This window comes from Marmota marmota, unplaced genomic scaffold (genome assembly GCF_001458135.2).
Source record: "Marmota marmota marmota unplaced genomic scaffold, marMar, whole genome shotgun sequence".
Classification (NCBI taxonomy): domain Eukaryota; kingdom Metazoa; phylum Chordata; class Mammalia; order Rodentia; family Sciuridae; genus Marmota; species Marmota marmota.
The window spans coordinates 17,403,590-17,423,284 of NW_025999960.1; the positions used below are offsets into that span (position 1 = coordinate 17,403,590).

Below are 19,695 nucleotides of genomic sequence, written 5' to 3' on the forward strand. Positions count from 1 at the left end.
TATGATCTCTACCACAAAGCTGCACCCTCAGATCCCCTTCAGAGATACTCTATGGTCATAGAGTATTGTTTCCAATTTAAAAGGAGAAACAGGGGCTGGGGATATAGCTCAGTTGGTAGAGTGCTTGCCTTTCATGGACCAGACCCTGGGTTCAATCCCCAGCACCACACCAAAAAAAAAAAAAAAAAGGAGAAATAGGCCAAATATTAAAAGTAAAACTTGAAAGTGACCTGTTACCCTAATAATTTATATACACACATGCTAGGTACAGTGGCACACTCCAGCAATCCCAGTGACTCAGGAGGCTGAGAAAGGAGGATCACTAGTTCAAAGCCAGCCTCAGCAACAGTGAGGCACTAAGCAACTCAGTGAGACCCTATCTCTAAATAAAATACAAAATCGGGTTGGGGATAGGAGTGGGGATTTGGCTCAGTAGTTGAATACCCCTGAGTTCAGGCCCTGGTACCCCCGCTCTACCAAAAAAAGAATAAAACCCAAAGTTGTCACCATTGGGTTCTGATCCGATCACTTAAGGCTGTGTGCTAGATGACAGATTTGCCTAGATAACAGAGCCAGCTAGACCTAGCCATGGCCTCCTCTCTTCTCTGGCTATGGAATGGAAATTTGCTCCACACACTGGCTGGCTCAGGTGACCCTAAGTAATGCTTCTGAACCTATCTGTTACTGTGTCCCCTTTCTAGGCTGCCGCAATGGCCACTTCTGCAGGCACTGTTTCAGAAGATGCCATTGAGGAAGAAGGTGAAGATGGGGTTGGCTCTCCTCGGAGTTCATCCGAAATTTCTAAACTCAGTTCAAAGAGCGCCAAGGAAAGACGTAATAGGAGAAAGAAGAGGAAGCAAAAGGAACTCTCTGAGGGAGAAGAGAAAGGGGATCCTGAGAAGGTATTTAAGTCAGAGTCAGAAGATGGTATGAGGAAGAAGGGCTTTCGACTGCCAGACAACAGAATCGGGAGGAAATTCTCCATTATGAACCAGGTAAACTCTTTGTACTAGATCAGATAAGCCTAGAAATTCTGTTTTTTTGCTAATCCTGCTTGATTTTATTTCCTCTCTGGCTTCCCGACTTTCAAACCAATCCCTGCATCTTCAGTCCCCCCTCCTCCTATGCTCCACATTGCCCTCCCCTAGGAGGAAGCATTACCAGCATTGGGGATGGCTGTTCTCTAGTCCTGCCCTGCCTTCCCTGATGTAAGCATCACCTCTGGTGGCCTTGCTTCACAGTAAAATGAATGTCCCACCAGCAAGCGTCAAGTTCTAAAAATATTAGGAGGAACTTTTCTTAGCAGTTGAGCTTCAGACATCTTTATTTAAGAATTGCATATAATTGTAGGTAATAATAATAAAAATAGTGGTGAAACTCTTTAGCATACCTTATTTCAGCTTGACAAGTTATAGTAATGAACTGTCCTAGATATTCTAGACATATAGTGTTGTGCTGATAAATTAGCCTGCCGAAGTCTGGCTGGGCACAAAATAACCGAGCCACCACACCGCCTTGTAGATTCAAACAATAACTCTTTATTCCCGACTCTCACCGGCTCTACACGCACGTTCTGGGAAAATTCACCCTCCACCGGGCTCTGCATACCAAATACTCTCAGAACCCCGTGAGAACTCCACGGGAACTCCAGGAGCGGGCACCGCAGGATACACCCTATTCCCAGCAGGGTCCACCCTAAACTTGGAACCGCCCTATTCCCAGCAGGATCCACCCTAAACCCGGATCCACTCTAATCCCTGAGCAGGGTCACCTTTCAACTAAAACTCTCAAACATTCATGCAATGTCACTGCAAATGACCTGGGTCCAAGGCAAGCCCATTTCCACAATGGAGAGTCCTCCCTCTAAGCAACATTGGGTAGGCTGACAAGGAAATTGCCATGCGTCATTCCTACTTGGCTATGGCTCTCAGCATTAGCCAATAGTATATCAAAAGCCTCCCATTTTACACAACTTGGATTAATGAGGAAACTAAAAGAAAGAAAGGAAAGAGGATATATAATTGTTGATCATTCTACTACTATAAATATCATCATATGATAAATACCTTTGGGTTTTAAACATCACCACTTAGGGCATTAAGAATTAAAATTTCCCCATCTTAAAGAAATGCTAGAAAGTTTAAAGGTACAGAATAGATAACATTTACTGCACATTGCAATGTCTCCAGTGTCTCTCCCTGCCCCCTCCAGAGATAGTTCATTTAGCCACTTCTTGGTGTCTCTCACTTTCCATTCAGTCTTTGGCCAGTCCTGTTCATTTTAACACAGCAAATCTCCCACCATCCCCTTCTTTCTATTCCTATTAATCTGTTTTGTTTTTTTTTAATATGTGTGTGTATGTGTGTGTGTGTTGCTGGGGATTGAACCCAGGGCCTGTGCATGCAAGGCAAGCATTCACTGAGCTATATATATCCCCAGCCCCCGCTATTAATCTTATCTTAGTTCAGATTTTGGTTTTCCCTTTAGTCTTTCTCCCTCTCCTTATGGTATGTGCTATCAGCAGACCATTTCCTAAAATGTAGCTGTCGTTATTCAAGAAGCAAGCACTTATGGAGTTTCTACCACATATCAAGGATCCCAGAGACTAAGAGATGGTTTAAACATCATCTCTACCCTAAGGAGTTTATAGGACAGTGGGACAGCCTGATACACTAAAGAATTATTTATGTAATAGTTGGACAGTATCATTCCATAATTGAGATATACTGGGGGTAATTTGAAGAAAACAGGTCTGTCCCAACCTGAAAGTTCAGCTAAGATTTTCTAGGAAGATGAATTTCTGAATGAGGCTTACAGGATAAACAGGAATTGTTCAGGTGATGTATGTGTTTAGAAGTACATGTATGCTGATGAGGGAGAAACAGTAGACAAAATAAAGGATGTTCCAGGTTTGGAAAGAAAGTGTATTTTAATTTGTATACCCTAAGTTTGGATTATTTGTTGGATAACAAAGTAGAATGGTCTTTTAGACACATATATAGTCAAATGATGGCTCAGGGAAGAGGTCCTGAGCGAGAAGTGGTGATTGGAACCATGAAACTTGATGAGATCTCACTAACTGAATGTGTCAGGTAGACCAAAAACATGACCATTGGTGTTAATGGGAGTAGGAGATGGAGCTCATGAAAGAAAACAGATGATGACTGCTTAGAGGTGCCAAGAGAGCCAGGAGTTAATGAAACTAAAAGCAGAAGAGTTGGAGAGGGCAGGGAAGTGATCCAGGGGGTTGAAATTTAACAAAGATGCAGAGTGAGATTAGAATGTGAAGAGTCCAATGGATTTGATAATGTAAAAATCATTGAGGACTTTTAAAAACATATTTCAGTCAGAATGAGTGCCAGTCTGAATGGGAAGACAATGAGCATAGACTTCTTTTTTTTTTTTAAAGAGAGAGAATTTTAATATTTATTTTTTAGTTATCGGCGGACACAACATCTTTGTTTGTATGTGGTGCTGAGTATCGAACCCGGGCCGCACGCATGCCAGGCGAGCGCACTACCGCTTGAGCCACATCCCCAGCTTGAGCCACATCCCCAGCCCGAGCGTAGACTTCTTATGCAAACTTCTTTGAAGGATTTAGATGAAAATAGCACTTTTATCATCTGTGAGGGAAAAAAACAGAAGATGGAAAGGTAGGATTAGAAAATGGAGTAGAATAGAGTAGAAATGAAGTACAATCTTGAAAGATGGGCAAATAGATATGGTCTTTAACAGAAAAAGGGCATCTCATCCTCTGAAACCTCAGGAAAATAGAGAATGTTGAGGTACATAAGTTTGTGGACAGTGTATAAGAAGTTGAAAAAAATGATCCCTCTAATTTTTCCATAATGAAGATAATTTAAAATGTATTGAAGGAAACGAGGAGTTGTGGGCTAAAGAAAATATCAACAGTTCCAAATAGTTATTAAGAAGAGTGGGAGAGGGTATTCCCTTAATCAGATTTATTCTATTTGCTAATAAAGTTCCAACTCTTTAGCATGGAGTTCAGAGCATTCCTCTCCCTTTATTAGGGACACAGTTTATCTTTTAAGTTTCCAGTCAGTGTGCCCCATCAAGCTTCTAGTATTTAACCCAAAATGAACTACCCAGTACTCCTGATGCATAATGTTTGTTTTCTACCCTCTATGGTTTACTCTAAAAAGGCCCACTCTAAGATGTCCCATTTTTCCATCTCTGAATTCCACATCATAATTATCTTTTACCTCTTTTCTCAAGAAACCTTCCCTGACCTCCTCATTCCCTAAGGGAAATTTTCATTTCATCTTTTCATCATGTTTTATATGTCCCTCTCTGCTTGTTGATTTTTTTACTGTATGTGTACTCTGTATACATATTTATTTATGTTCATATCTTCTTTTCAAAGTCCTGCAGTCAAGCTCTCCTTCTTTACACATAGCTAGCATTCAAATATTGTTTGACAAATGATTGTAGGACTTTAAAAATTTGGTTTAACCCCTTCTGGGACTTCTTTATGGCTGGGAGCCAACTGCCTCACCTTCACAGCACATTTCTCCTAGTTTGGCCTCTCTTAGGGAGCTTTGTTATAATCCTAGCCTTGTCTTAAGAGCCATCACTGAGCTAGTTAATGAATACCTTAGCACTGGTAGCACTTGACTATTGAATAGTCTCTGATTAATCTATAGGCTTTAGCACAGAGCTGCGGTGATTACTCCCTGGCTCAAAAAATAAAACTGGGATTCTGAGATATCCTGCTTTACATGAAAATGTTCACTTCTTCTAATCCCCCTCTTTGAAAGAAAGAATATATATAGATTCCTAGAGGCCATATCAGACTGCCAAGACTTGCTTAGATATCCCACAGGGTAGCAATATTCTTTTTCCAGGGGCTGGGGTTGTGGCTCAATGACAGAGTGCTTACCTAGCATGTGTGAGGCACTAGGTTCGATTCTCAGCACCACGTATCAATAAATAAAATAAAGGTTCATTGAGAACTAAAAGTTTTTTTTAAAAAAAAGTAATATTCTTTTTCCCCATGACTCTACTGCAGTTTGTCTGATTTTATTTGAAAGAATGAGGAAACTGAGGCCTAGAGATTTAGTTACTTATCCAATGTTGTATAGTTAGTAGGTTTTAGAGCCAAGATTTGAATCCAGGCCCATCTACTCCAGAATTTGTGCTTCTGACTACCTCTTCCCTCACCTATAACCACATATATGATCATCTATCTCTTACAAATGAATTTGGTGTTGGTTTCCCACAGCAGTTCAAATGTATGTCACTTTCCTTTACATCCTCATATTCTGAGATTGTCTACTGCCCATTCATCTCTTACCTATTTCTCTATATTTTTAAGATGCAGGACAGTTTCTAAGTATTAGGATGAGTTTATATTTCCAAATTAATTTATTCTGTTGGCAGTAGTTCTCAAATTTTTTGGTCTGAGGACTCCTTTATATTTCTATACCTATTTTTTTTTTTGGACCACCCTTTTATATCTCTAAAAACTGAGGACCATAGGAACTTTTTTTTAATGTACCTTTAATTTGTCTTATTAGAAATTATAACTAAGAAATTTTAAAAATATGTACTAATTTATTTAAAAATAGGGATTAAAAAGGCTGAATGTTCTCTCTGATATGCAGGTACTAATACACAATAAAGGGTTAGGGTGGGAAGAATAGAAGTTCATTGGATTAGACAAAGGGGAATGAAGGGATGGGAGAGGGAATGGGAATAGGAAAGATAGTAGAGTGAATTGGACATAACTTTCCTATGTTCATATGTGAATAAACGACCAGTGTAATTCCATATCATGTACAACCACAGGAATGGGAAGTTACATTCCATGTATGTATAATATGTCAAAATACACTCTATTGTCGAATATAACTAAAAAGAACAAACAAAAAATTTAAAATATAGGGATTAAATCCATTAATAGTTAATTTAAATTATATATTTTTTTCTAAAAATGAACTGTTCCAAAACAATAAAAACTGAAATGGGAAAAGTGGTTTCATTTATATTTCTGCTGTTCTCTTTAATCTGACGTTTAATAGAAAACAGCTAGAATATCATACCTGCTTCTGCACGCATTTAATCTGTTGCTATATATACATTTTTTGTTAAAGTATTTAAAGGAAATTCAATTTCATAAAAATATGTAGTTGGAAAAGGGAGGGATGTCATAATAGCCTTTTCAGGTCATGAATGTTCCTTCTCAGTTCTGTTCCCAAACTTAACAATGGCAATTTTTTCAATAGTTGCAGTGTAAAATTTGAAACTACATGGTGACTTCATACTCTGCTCTATTAAAATCCTTTGCTTTGTTTAGCACCATAAATCTTTAACCTGTGAATGATCTGTAGCATCATGCATTGATTGATCAATTGGGAAATTTTGGTTCACTGAATCATACAAATCTTCCAAATACTGATATACAATATTAAAAATCATATTCATTATTATCACTGCTTTTTGCAAAAGAAGTCTTTTATTGTGACAGGCCTACTGTGTTCACTATATGCTTGTGAGAAAATGAGAGCCATAGAGGCAGATATTATCTCAGCATTATCATGAAATGGCTTTGACCTCATTGGCCCCCCTAAAAGGGTCTCAGGGACCACCAGAAGTCCCCAGACCACACTTAAGAATCAGTGCTGTTATTACTAGAATTCTAGACCAAATGCCCAACTCTGGGAGTCCCAAGAAATTAGGTCTGGCCAAAAAACAAAGAGAAAAAGTAATGGTAAAAACCAGGAAAGGGGAGCTGGGGTTATGGCTCAGCAGTAGAGTGCTTGCCTCGCACATGCAAGGCCCTGTGTTTGATCCTCAGCACCACATAAAAATAAGTAAACAAAATAAAGTTATTGTGTCCAACTATAACTACAAAAAATTAAAAACAGGAAAGGAACGTTAACCAGTGTGGCCACATTGGGTAGCAGAGTGAGATCAGGAGTCTCAGCCCTGTCGTCTGAGTGCCGACATGAGCTTTAGGATTAAATAGAGGAAGAATTGGGATAGGGGGAGTAGAAGATATGCATAATTTAATAGTCTTAGTCAAACTGATCTGGTTGTTCATTATTTTAGTTCTGGTTTTGTGAGGCAGCTCTGATCCTTATTGCTTAAGGGGACAATCTCCATCTGCTGCTCAGGGTGTTTATCTATCAGACCTGTGATCCTGGAGGGAGGCAATTTAATTCCCATGAGATAATTGCTCCTGCTTAGGGGGGCAGTTTTATCCTGGGGTGATCTACCTGAAAGGTTCTGTTGTTCCTAGGAGCTGTAGGGCAATGACTGGAGACTTCTAGGTATCACTCCAGAAGTGTGGAACCAGGGCATTGTAAAAGCTGGCAATTGAATGCCCCTACAAACCTTCAAAATATCTTAGTTATTCTTATCCTGGTGTACTCAGTCTTGAAGAGGGACAAGATAGATTAGGTTAATTTAGGACTAATAAGCCTTGTTATTATGTTTTAAAATGAATACTCTGTAAATGATAAAGATGCCTTTATGCAGAGCTGAGCAGGAATCTGAAAACAGATACAAATGAAGGCAGGGATGTCAATTTTTACCCTACTTTTTAGTTATTCCTTGGGCATTTGCAGGTCCAAATGAAGAAGCAATACTTTTAGCAAAAGCAGCTTCTAATTCTCTGTTATATTATATTAGAAAGAAATGTGAATTAAAAATGAAATATGGCATGGAAATAGAACATTGAAAATCACCCATTTGTCAGATTCTAAATATCCAAGTTGTTGTAGACCTGTGGGTGCCCTGAAATCCCGACAGTCGATTTTTCTGTGAGATCTGCTCCCTCAAATCCTGAACACCTCAAAGCCATTCTTCTAAGAAGTACATAGACCTAAGGTGATATCTTTAATTAGCTGTGTTGTGACCATCTGAAAAGGACCAAAAGGATCTAGTTGGTTGGCAGGAAAGATTTTGAAAACAAGAAGTAAGATCTAATCATCTCATAAATCTAACTCGATTATAGGAATTAATAGAGTGATAAGTCCTCAGACATAATTAGTATTTCATTAAACAAAATTTAATTTTATCTTCAAACAAATGAAACCTCTTTTCCTTGGTTGGGGACTAATGTATAGGGTAGTGTCAGCACCCATATTGGCTGAATATAAAATATGGGTTCAATCCAGGTGACTTACTTGCAGTGTATAATTGAAATACTTGTTAATTAAGCTAAATGTTGTATCTCATATGCAAAATAGCCCACGAGATATAAAGATGATCAGGCAATATGCTCTTCCATAGTTGAAAATGGAGTGTGCACTGGAAATGGAGAAAATAAAGTCCTGAAGGCAGGGTGACTGTATGGCCGGGTGTGTGAGGGGAAATAGTGAAAGATAAAATGTAATAAGTAAATTGGAATCAGAGTTGGAAGGGTCTTGATTTCACTTCTTAGGACATGGAGTGATGGTGTTAAGGATGATTGTGGAATTTAACAAAGACACCCCAAAATGTCTGAGTCCTTTTTTTCCCCTAGTCATTTTTCTCTCCAGTGAGGCCCTCAGGGTAATATAAGTTCCTAATCTGTTAACATCTAGACCTGTACCCTGAGTGTTCTATGTCACATTGCCTTTTTTTATGTTTTTTTTTTTTTTTTTAAGACAGGATCTTACTAAATTGCTGAGACTAGCCTTGAATTTACAATCTTTCTGTCTCAGCCTCCCAAGCCACTGGGATTATAGACATGTTGCCACTAGAACTTCATACTTGCTTTTGAGCATGCCTTTCATATGTAGATCAACAGATCCAGAGCTCATACCCCAAGTCATCTCCTGTCTAACTCAAAAAACAAGCCAGTATTTCTCTTGCCCCAAACCACCCAGGGTCAGGTACTACATACCAAGTATCACTTCTATAATCCAAACCCCTCTAAAATTATTGACTGTCCAGTCCTAAAGTTATCTGTTCTGCTTCACTCATTCCTGGAGAATCAAACTACAATAAAGGCTCTGGGCTATGCTTTCCCACTCAATCCTGCCTCCTAGCCATCCCTGACACTTTACACATGGTCCTCCATGGTGTGGCATGGCCACCTTTCTTGGGAGTTGAGAAATAAACTCTTCCTCTGTACCTGTGCATCTTAAGGTACCATCTCCAGCTTTAGAACAGTGAGTGTGTCCCAAACTGTGGTGAAGGACTAATTTCTATTTTTTCCCTATTCTTCATAAACTGATACCATTATAAAATATAATAACAATGAATTTCTGGAAAAGTCATCACATTCTTAAATGTTATGACTATGTTAATTGCTATAAAAATTTCTAAATGTTTCTCTCAGTTTCTTTGCTTGTCTCTTTGCAAACCAGTAACACATCTTATACTAGCATTGATCTTTCAATCACACTTTGAATAGAACTGGTTCAGGGGAATGACTCAATGACTCAATGGGGATGCCCAAACAAGAGAGGAGTAGTAAGGCAGAGGAGGCCCCCATCTCTTTACCAATCCAACAACATAGGAGAAAGCATAAGATTGGCCAGGCACATGCCCTTGTGACAGCGAGTCAGGCTTTACTCATAACAAGACCCAGCCACCATTCTGGAATCTACTAGTGTACTTCCTCCTCTCTGAAGCCAAGATGCTACAGAACAAAATAAACCGGGGTGATGAGAGATGTTCTTACCTGCAGCCTTTTTCCTAGAGGCCTTTGTATAGCCTATGGCATGTGTTTAACAGTGAACTTTATATAAATGACCTAATAATAATGGTTTAGAGCCTAGGCAGGAAAATACTACATAATAAATGAAAAAATAAAATAAATAAATAAACACAGGTGAGAGAATGGAGCCATGATAAAAGTAGAATTCTCCAAAGAAAATGTACTGATCTGGGGATGGGGACTTTGTACGTTATAGGAAGAGGTAGAAACTGAAAGCCTTTTGAGTGTAGAACTAGAAATTGAGTTCTATACAACACAAAGACAAGGACATAAATGCTAAAAAGGGTCCCACAGCCTTTCCAATGTTATTATCAAAAGTATTATCAAAAAAAGGTTTCTTTAAGCACTTACAATATATGCTCTATATTGGCACAGTGCCTGCTCTTAACTTCTACAATGTAGTCTTTTTTTTTTTTTTCTCCCCACTGGTGATTGAACCCTGGGGTACTTTTCTACTGAGTTACATCCCCAGCCCTTTTTATTTATTTATATATTTTTTTGTTTTGAGACAGGGTCTTTAAATTACTGAGGGTCTCGATAAGTTGCTGAGACTGGAGTTGGACTTTTGAGACTCTCCTGCCTCAGCCTCCTGAGTCACTGGGATTATAGGTGTGCCACCACACCTAGCGAGGGCAGTTAAGACCTAAAAACTCTTAAAATCCTACATACTTTTAAGCTGTTGTGAAGCTCCTTCAAAGTCCTAATTGGACAAAACTAAGTATCTCAGGGTAGCAAGGAGGATTGTCTAATAGCAGTCATTTTTCAAGTTTCTTTCTCTTAGGGCAGTGGTCTTCAAAATGGGCTTATATCCTCTTGGGGCACTTGAAGACTTTCCAAGCACAATTTTAAGGAACCCAATTTCCAGACCTTTAGCACACAACTACCTGAGATCAACCCTGTGGTTAAAAATCACACTGGTTCTCTTTTCCCACTTCCCTTTTCAGAAGTACTCTCCTCCTTATTCATCCCAAATTTTATGTGGTTCATTTCTCTGAGGTATAAAAGTCTTTGGGATGCCAAGTAAGAGGACAATTGAAAATATTACTGTCTATGAATTTTTCTTTAGGGACCTTAAATTCACCATAAGGCTGTCTGAATTTATCTATATCTTATATTTTTGTTAAAAATAAAGCAGTTATGGGCTAGGATTGTGGCTCAGCAATAGAGCACTCCCCTAGCATGTACAGGGCCCTGGGTTTGATCCTCAACCTCATAAAAATAAAAATAAAGGTACCGTGTCCAACTACAACTAAAAAAATAAATATTTAAAAAAATAAATAAAGCAGTTATAATCAAGGGTGTCGGGCTGTTGTAAATTCAGGATAGGATAACTGTCACTGGGGTACATTTATTTAAAATGAAAAAATGAGGTCATGCTTTTTCAAAATGAAAATAAGTCTAATCTAGCCTGCTACTTTGACATTGAGGGCTAGCTTTATCAATTAAATCATGTGGTGAACGCTCTCATAAATGAAATGAGCCAAATCTTTCTTTCACTCTAAAGTTTTGTGTGATAAGATAGAATCATTTTTTTGCAAAATGTGGCAGATGACATAAAGAAATTAACAGTGTTTTAATTATTCCAAACTTTTCAAGTGGGTTAAAAAAGGTGTCTTTAAGGAAAAGAGTAACTCATGTAATTATTAGTAAATAATAAATCCTTTTTGGAATACTTCTGACAACTAGGTAAAAAATCCTGTGGCAAGTTTGGTTTTCAGTTTTTTGCTTTCAACAAAATTAAAAGAAGACCCGATTGATTTGTTAAGTGATAGATCATTATGATGAAATTTGCTGATAGTTTGCTACATTAATTTTTGCATATAATTTGGAAAGAGTTTAAGAATTAAGTGATATTACTATAACAAAATTGTTCCTTTCCAAGATAATATTTGTATGAATAAGATTTCTCAGGATTTAAAATCTATTACTAGAAAAGAGGGGGAATTGATGGTGAGCCATGTGTCATTCTAAAAATAAGTATTAAAACAAATAGTGAAGCCCCAGTTTTATGAAAATCCACAAAGCCAGCCTCAGCAATTTAGTGAGGCCGTAAACAACTTAGTGAAACCCTGTCTCAAAATAATAATAAATAAGTAAAAAGGGCTGGGGATGTAGCTCAGTGGTAAAGCACCCCTTTAATCAATCTCCAATTCCAAAAAATAAAAAATAAAAATAAATAATAAAAATTTTAAAAATGAATAAATTCATCTATCTCATTAAATATTTTAATGAAATTTTCTGTTTAAACTAATTTATTATAAAATATGTAATATATTTGTGTAGCTTGATCAATTATATTCATAAGAATTATAATAACAATGCAGGAAATGTTATTTTTAAAGATTTTAAGGGTCACAAGAATTTTAAGTGATGGTTTTACTTGAAAAATGCGAATGTAGAGAATTATGTAATTTACAATTATTTAATCTGGGAATTATATAATTTACAGCTATTTAAATTTCTGATTAAAAAAATGTTATATTGACTCTAAAATGAGGCAAGAGAGGGCATGCATAATATTCAACTAAACTTAAAGGCCCTGAAGACCACTATAGAGTAGTACTCACGGAGGGAATAGTAAGTGGTATGGGCACTTTTCAAGTTCTCTCTGTGTGGCATTAGAGTTTAACTTGAGTAAGCGGAAGGGCACACTCACCCTCGTGAATCTTAGTGAACATAAGGAGTACACACAGTGATGTGCTTCCCAATGGATCAGCCACCTAAAATGTGAGATAACAAGCCTCATAGCCATACATTAGTGAACAGCGAGTAGAGTTTCTAGATTATTAGCTGGTCAGACAGAGGAGTGTCTCAGAGGGTATGGAGGAGGGGAAGTAACAGTGGATGATGGAGTTGTGGAAATACAACATGCAACATTACTCTAGGGAACATTGCATTCTGATAAGAGAGCTTCCAGGGTGGGGTTTGGGCGGGCAGCACCACTGTCTTGGCTTATCCTGTAAGGGATCCCAGCCCAACTCATGCTTCTCTTTCTTTTTTCTTCCCCCTTCAGTCACTGCTCAGCATCCCAGGCTCACCCTTCCTCTCCCGCCACAACAGCAAAAGCAGCATCTTCAGCTTCCGGGGCCCTGGGCGGTTCCGAGACCCAGGTTCAGAGAACGAGTTTGCAGACGACGAGCACAGCACCGTGGAGGAGAGCGAAGGCCGCAGGGACTCGCTGTTCATCCCCATCCGGGCCCGGGAGCGTCGCAGCAGCTACAGCGGCTACAGCGGCTACAGCCAGGGCAGCCGCTCCTCGCGCATCTTCCCCAGTCTGCGGCGCAGCGTGAAGCGCAACAGCACCGTGGACTGCAATGGCGTGGTGTCGCTCATCGGCGGGCCGGGCTCCCACATTGGCGGGCGGCTACTGCCAGAGGTGAAAATAGATAAGGCAGCTACCGATGACAGTGTAAGGAAGTACACACAGTAGATGAGGCTAGGCATGGCAGTCTCTAGCTCCCTTCCCCTCATCCCGCCCTGCCCTTGGCACAGGTCTCTCAATCCCACCCTTATTAATACCCGCTGTCTTTTTGTTCTCTCCCTCCTAGTTCTCTCTCTTCAGTCCTGCCTCTGTTACCCTGTTTTCTCCTTTCCTTTATTTTTTTCTCCATCTGCCCTCCAACTTTCTTCCTTGTTTCTGACTCCCTTTACCATCTTTTTATCTTACTTGTTTCTCTTCATTTTTGCAAGTCTGTCTGCCCATCTGTTCCCCTCCCCCTACCTGCATTAACTGACTGCCCGATGGAATGAGAATGCCAGAGTGCCACCACCAATGACCAAGTCTGACAAGTCTGAGCCGGTTTGGAACCACCATTGCTTCTCCCGCATTCCAACTTCCTCTCTCCTCCTAGGGAAACAGCTTGAAATTTAAAAATCTTATTCTTTCTATTTAAGAAAAAAAAAAGTAATATAGTTTTGAATAATGTTTTATCTCCTGAGATGTGATTTTTTCCAAAGAGGCATGTTCATGTGGGATGCTGGGACCAGAGGTATATACAAGGAGAAAAGCTAGGCAAGGAGCGGTTAAGACCAGTAGGATACTGGACCTAGACTCTTAGAAGAAATTGAAATGGAAATAAGTCAAAGGAGAAAAAAGTGGGGGGTTGGGGTGAGAACACACAGTGTATGGGGAAGGAAGGAGAAGGGAATCAAAAGATGAATTTTAAATGTAATCAAATGTCAGGCTCTGGAGGAGTTGCATGTAATAGCTACACAAAATCACTTGTCTGTGGGGTTCCAATAGTGACCCCCTCTTTGGAAAATCCATCTCTTAACCTTACTTTAAATTCTAAGCTGTTTATACCTTTTATTTTTTTTAGTTGAAATTATTATGACCTTGGTGATGCTTATCCTTTCTACCTCTAATTCCTTAACTTTCCTTGATGCTTTCTTAGCTGGTATAAGCTCTTGATATAAGCTTTTATATTGTTCTAACTTCAGTGTCCTCTAACACAGCATGAAGATAGCTAGCCCTTTAATCAGCATGATGCATGTATGGAGGAAATCTGGATAATCATAGATGAAATCTTTCAGAGTGATTTGTCTTTTTAGCATGTTAGAGCAGTTATTGACCGTACATAAAAATTCAAAAGGCAGTTTGGATGTGTTTGAGATTCACTCATCTCCCCCTGCCCTATTATCTTAAAAGCAGAATATTTCCCCCTTATATTTATACTTTTTAAAAAGCTACAAATTACTTTTACATGCATTATTTACTTTCTTCTAAGCAAAATTTCTGTAAGTAAGCTGGGCACGGTGATGCATGCCTATAATCCTAGCAGCTCCAGAGGTTGAGGCAAGAGGTTTGTGAGTTCAAAGTCAGCCTCAACAAAAGCAAGGCACTAAGCAACTCAGTGAGACCCTGTCTCTAAATAAAATACAAAATAGGCTGGGGATTGTAGCTCAGTGACCTAGTGCCCCTGAGTTCAATGCCTGGTACAAAAAAAAATATAAGACTGAAAGAGATTAAGATTACTTTTTTAAAATTTTTTTTTATTTTTTAGTTTTCGGAGGACACAACATCTTTGTATGTGGTGCTGAGGATGGAACCTGGGCCGCACACATGCCAGGCCAGCGCACTATCGCTTGAGCCACATCCCCAGCCCTAGATTACTATTTTTAAAATGAGAAACAGGTTCAGAGAATTTGTGTTCCTTTAGGTTATACAACTCATCAGTGATAGATCCAAAATCTCAGACCCTTTAGAAACCCCAATCTGCTGTTTCCCAATTAATTTTAATGTCTTCTCTGTATAGTCACTGGCCATCACTCTTCTGGAGATGTGTTTATTTAAGATCAACTACAATGGGAATAGCAGTAGTAGTAGTGACTGCAGAGTTCTCCCTAAAACCAGAGTGTTGGCAAAAACAACTGTTATAGATGATTATATTTACATTTAATTTTTATTTCATTTTCACTAATTCTGTATCTAGTTGAATATTTTGGGCTCCACAATTATAGGGATAATTCTATTCTCTGAAAAAAGCAAGAGCTGACATCATTGGAGAGTGAGGGGTAGTTCAGCATGACAGTACAGTGGAGATAGTTCAAATATTTAGAGCTAAATTTGACTTTAATGTCCTGGCAGTTTTAATCTAACATTTTAGCCCAAATAATACAACTTATACACTAGATACAAAGTTAGTGAAAATTAAATAAAAATAAATGTAAATATAATCATCTGTAACATATAATCATCTATAACATTTGTTTTTGCCAACTCTCTGGTTTTAGGGGGAACTCTGCAGTCACTACTACTGCTAATTCCATTGTTGTTGATCTTAAATAAACAAATCTCCAAATAAATCTATTCTTTTTTTGCTGAGGAGATGAGAGAAGGTATCTAGAAAGGATCTTCAAAGTCAGGTGATCAGGTTTGGGGTTTTTGTTTTTGTTTTGTGACTTCTGTCACACTGGTGGCTATGGAATATAAGACTTTCTGTACTACCCTACACTGTGGCCTACAGAACTATGCCTTTGCGTTTGTGGGACGCGTACATACTCTGCACCCCATATGCACTTAGGAGATTTTCTTTGGTGGTCCCAAGTGATGATGGTGACAGAACTGGTCCAGGACCAGGAGGCGAGACCTCAAAGTGGCAGAAAGGTATAGTAGGCAAGAGCATATCATTCCCAAGAGTTTCATAACTAGGAAAAACTCTTTTATTAGAAGTCATAAAGAAGCTGTTATGGCTAGTCATAATTTATGCTATAGGCCCAAAAGAACAAAACAAGCAAAAGAGTATACCTAGTCTATGTAGTATGAGATCAAATCTATATAAAGACAAAATACATAGAAAAAAAAATGACTAAAAGTTAGCAGTAGTTGCCCTTGAAAGGAAAAATTACTAGTGACCTTTTTCTTTCTTATGCTTTTCTTTCCAGTTTTCTACAGTGGGCTTAATAACTATAGCTATCCCAGGCTGAGTTCTTACTACAGTGTGCTAAGCACTTTGTATATATGATTTTATTTAACTCTTATAACCACCCTACTCAGTAAGAAATGTCCTCCTCAGAGATTTAGTAACTTTAGTTAAGTTTTTATTTGAACCAAGGTTTTCCTAATGGCAAAAAGATCTTTCTGACAGCTTAAATATTAGCTCCTTTGAAAAGTAGGGTAAATAGTCATTTTCTTAAAAGGATATACTATATTAACACTTTTATGTTAATATTGTAAATTTTAATTATAGATCAGTGGTGAAGTACCTCTGGATTCAGTCCCCACTTCCAAAAACAAACAAACAAAAAACCTTTTAGGTCTTTATTAATTATGTGACTGTGATTGAATAGTGATGATTTTTTCAGAATTTGGGAATGTTTACTTTTGCTTTCTGCTAAAGCAGCAAATAAAGGAACTTTTTCCTGTTTCTCAATCTTTGGTTTGAGAAAATAGGACTCATAAAGAGAGCAGCTTCTGTCAGCAATCCAGAAACCACTCATAACTCAGATATCATATTGAGTCAAATGTGCTAGTACAATGCTCACAGCCCCACCTCCTGTGAGACAGGTACTGCTATTGTCTGCACTTTTGAGAAGGTAACCTAGGCTTAGAGGGAAAAAGTAATTTATCCAAGATTGCACAGTGAGCAATAAAGTTAGGATTTGAATCCAGGCATTCTAACCAGAGATTTAACCATTAACTGTTATACAGTACTAACTCTAAAGCCCAGTTTCTTCTTTTGCTCCATTTGTTCATATGTTCCTGGGAAAGTGATATCTCTAAATCCATTTTCTTTTCTGTTTAAAAAAAAAAAAGTGGGGGAGGGATCAAAGGACATTTGCTGTAGGACTGTTGTGAAGTCTAAATAGAACATACAAATATGTGAAGTGTATTTTGTAACCCATTCTTGTAACCTTTTGTTTCCTTATACTTTTATTATACTTTTGGATTTTTTTGTCCTGAGAATTTGAGAGTGGAATTTCTATAGAGTTGCTTGACTTGGAGAGAGTAGAGCTTCTTCTAGTATTCTAAAGATCCTTTGAGAAAGAAATTGTTGTATAATTATTGAAAAGCAGAATGCTATAAAGATTTTAGAAAGGCTTGAAAGGGATTAATGGCTAGATTCTAAGGACATGTCTAAAATCCTGTCGATTTTAGTTCCAAGAAAAATGACTGATAGATTTCTAGTTATGTATTTCCACGTGATAGCAATTTAGAATTAATAAGTTGAGCTTCCTTGGGCAGATCTATGGAAAAGTGGGTAGAATCTGCTGTCTGGACTGCTGCAGTTTAGGAAGTTGGAAGCCAGTAGCCAAATGCTCTGATAAACTTTGAATTTAGATTAAGAGAAACTGACTAATTTGTTTGTTTGTTTATTGGTGCTGGGAATTGAACACAGAGGGACTCTACCACTGAGCTACATTTTACATTTTTTATTTTGAGACAAAGTCTTGCCAAGTTGTCCAAGTTGGCTTCAAACTTGCAATCCTCCTGCCTTGGCCTCCTAAGTCACTGGAAGTACAGATGGGCACCACTGTACCTGGTTTTAGCTTTTAAAGAACTTAATTAAGGTTCTTAGTTACTTCCTCTGTTACTGATAGTTTTACTCCAAGTCTTATAGGATGAATTAAGTAAAGACAGCTCCTGGCTTTAAATGGTTTTTAAATCTTCTCCATCCGCTCTCTCCCAGATGATAAGAATGGGTAGCTGAGCTCATAGCAGAGGTACATCTCCCAAAATCCCCAGCAGAGGTCTACTGCACAACTGCTTTACTTGGGAGAGTCTACTCCAGGTTTCTTCCCTTCTGTTGACTCAGTGGTCTGCTGGAATATGCAAAGTCAGTATTGCCAATAAGAATGTAAAATTGTACAGCCACTTTGGAAAATAGTCTGGCAGTTCCTCAAAAAATTAAACATAGGGCTGGAGTTGTAGCTTAGTGGTAGAGCACTTACCTCGCATGTGTGAGGCACTGGATTCAATCCTCAGACCACATACAAATGAATAAAGATGTTGTGTCCATCTACAACTAAAATATGTATGTGTGTGTGTGTGTGTGTGTATATATATATATATATATATATATATATATATATATATAAATAAATTAAACATATGACACAACAACAGTTCTACTACTAGATGTATTCCCAATAAAATTGAAAATATGTTCTCACAAAAAAATTGTACATGAATACTCAAAATCATTATTCACAATAGTCAAAAAAAGTGCTCATCAGCTGATAATCATCTGAACAAAATGTGTTACATCCTTATTGTGGAACATTATTCAGCCATAAAAAGAAAAAAGTATTTAAGCATCAAAGATGAATAAATACTATTTTATTTACTAGAATAAATGCTATTCTAGATTATTTTTAAAAGATTATTTTCCTACTGTAAAGCATTTGTACATTCCTTATAAATTTTAAAATCATTTTATTAGTTTCTTCTGAAAAACTTAGCGTCTTGATAGATAAATTGAGGAGAACAGGCATATTAATTCTAATATCTTATAATCTATGAATGTGGTATTTTTCTTCATTTTTCTAGGTCTACTTAAATTTCGCTTAAGAAAAAGTTTGGCTTCCAGTAGGTCAGATTGCTCTCTCTAGTGACAACCCAGGAAGCTGAACAATAACAACCAGCCCCAAATGACCAGGACTTGAGTAATAACTGATAGGTCTCCTAATTTTTGTTCTCGTTTGCAACTTAGGACCAGAGAAATCCAGCTCTGCACTCCTAATCAATCACCCAGGATATCTGCTTCTAGTTAGTCCACCTCCAGTTTCCCCATGCCAACAGCTTTCTCTGAAAACTAAGGCATATCTGAAACCTTCCCTTTTTCCCCTACAAAGATTTCCCACTCTTCCTGCCTTTGAATCTCTGCCAGAATGCAAGCAGTAGTGACTGATACCCTTGCTATAGAAAGCTCTAAATAAATAGCTTCATTTTTTCTTAATTGGTTGATCTTTGTTTATCTCAATATATATATATAACATTTCATAAATATTCACATACTCTGCCAACCATATTCTTTATAAAAGGTCACTGTGTGATCAGATTGCTACAGTACACTGAGTAATCCTCACCCAGAGTTACTGAAGTTGAATCAGTGCCTTGCTTGAAAATCAGTTGAGGGCTGGGGGTGTGGCTCAAGGGGTAGCGCCACTCGCCTGAAAATCAGTTGATATATACATGTGGTTCAGAAATCTATTCTGTTCCCTTAATCTATGTGTCTATTCTTATGCCCATACATGTTTATCTTGTAATGAGTCTAAAATTGAGGCAGTTTTTAAAGATATTTAAAGGATAAAATTTTTTTTTAATTTTTATTGTTGGTTGTTCAAAACATTACATAGTTCTTGACATATCATATTTCACACTTTGATTCAAGTGGGTTATGAACTCCCATTTTTACCCCGTATACAGGTTGCAGAATCACATCGGTTACACATCCACTGATTTACATATTGCCATACTAGTGTCTGTTGTATTCTGCTGCCTTTCCTATCCTCTACTATCCCCCCTTCCCTCCCCTCCCCTCCCCTCTTCTCTCTCTACCCCATCTACTGTAATTCATTTCTCC

The 19,695-nt window shown here is 38.0% G+C and overlaps 1 protein-coding gene across 7 annotated transcripts in view; it reads left to right on the forward strand.

The window, feature by feature from the left end:
- Scn8a (sodium voltage-gated channel alpha subunit 8) overlaps window positions 1-19,695 on the forward strand; it is a 178,557-nt gene that overhangs the window by 94,547 nt on the left and 64,315 nt on the right. For all 7 annotated transcript variants that reach the window (XM_048802751.1, XM_015493370.2, XM_048802753.1 and 4 more), the window contains 2 exons: window positions 702-995; window positions 12,684-13,046. In XM_048802751.1, the coding sequence (XP_048658708.1) occupies window positions 702-995; window positions 12,684-13,046 (657 nt within the window). The remainder of the gene's footprint in view (window positions 1-701; window positions 996-12,683; window positions 13,047-19,695) is intronic.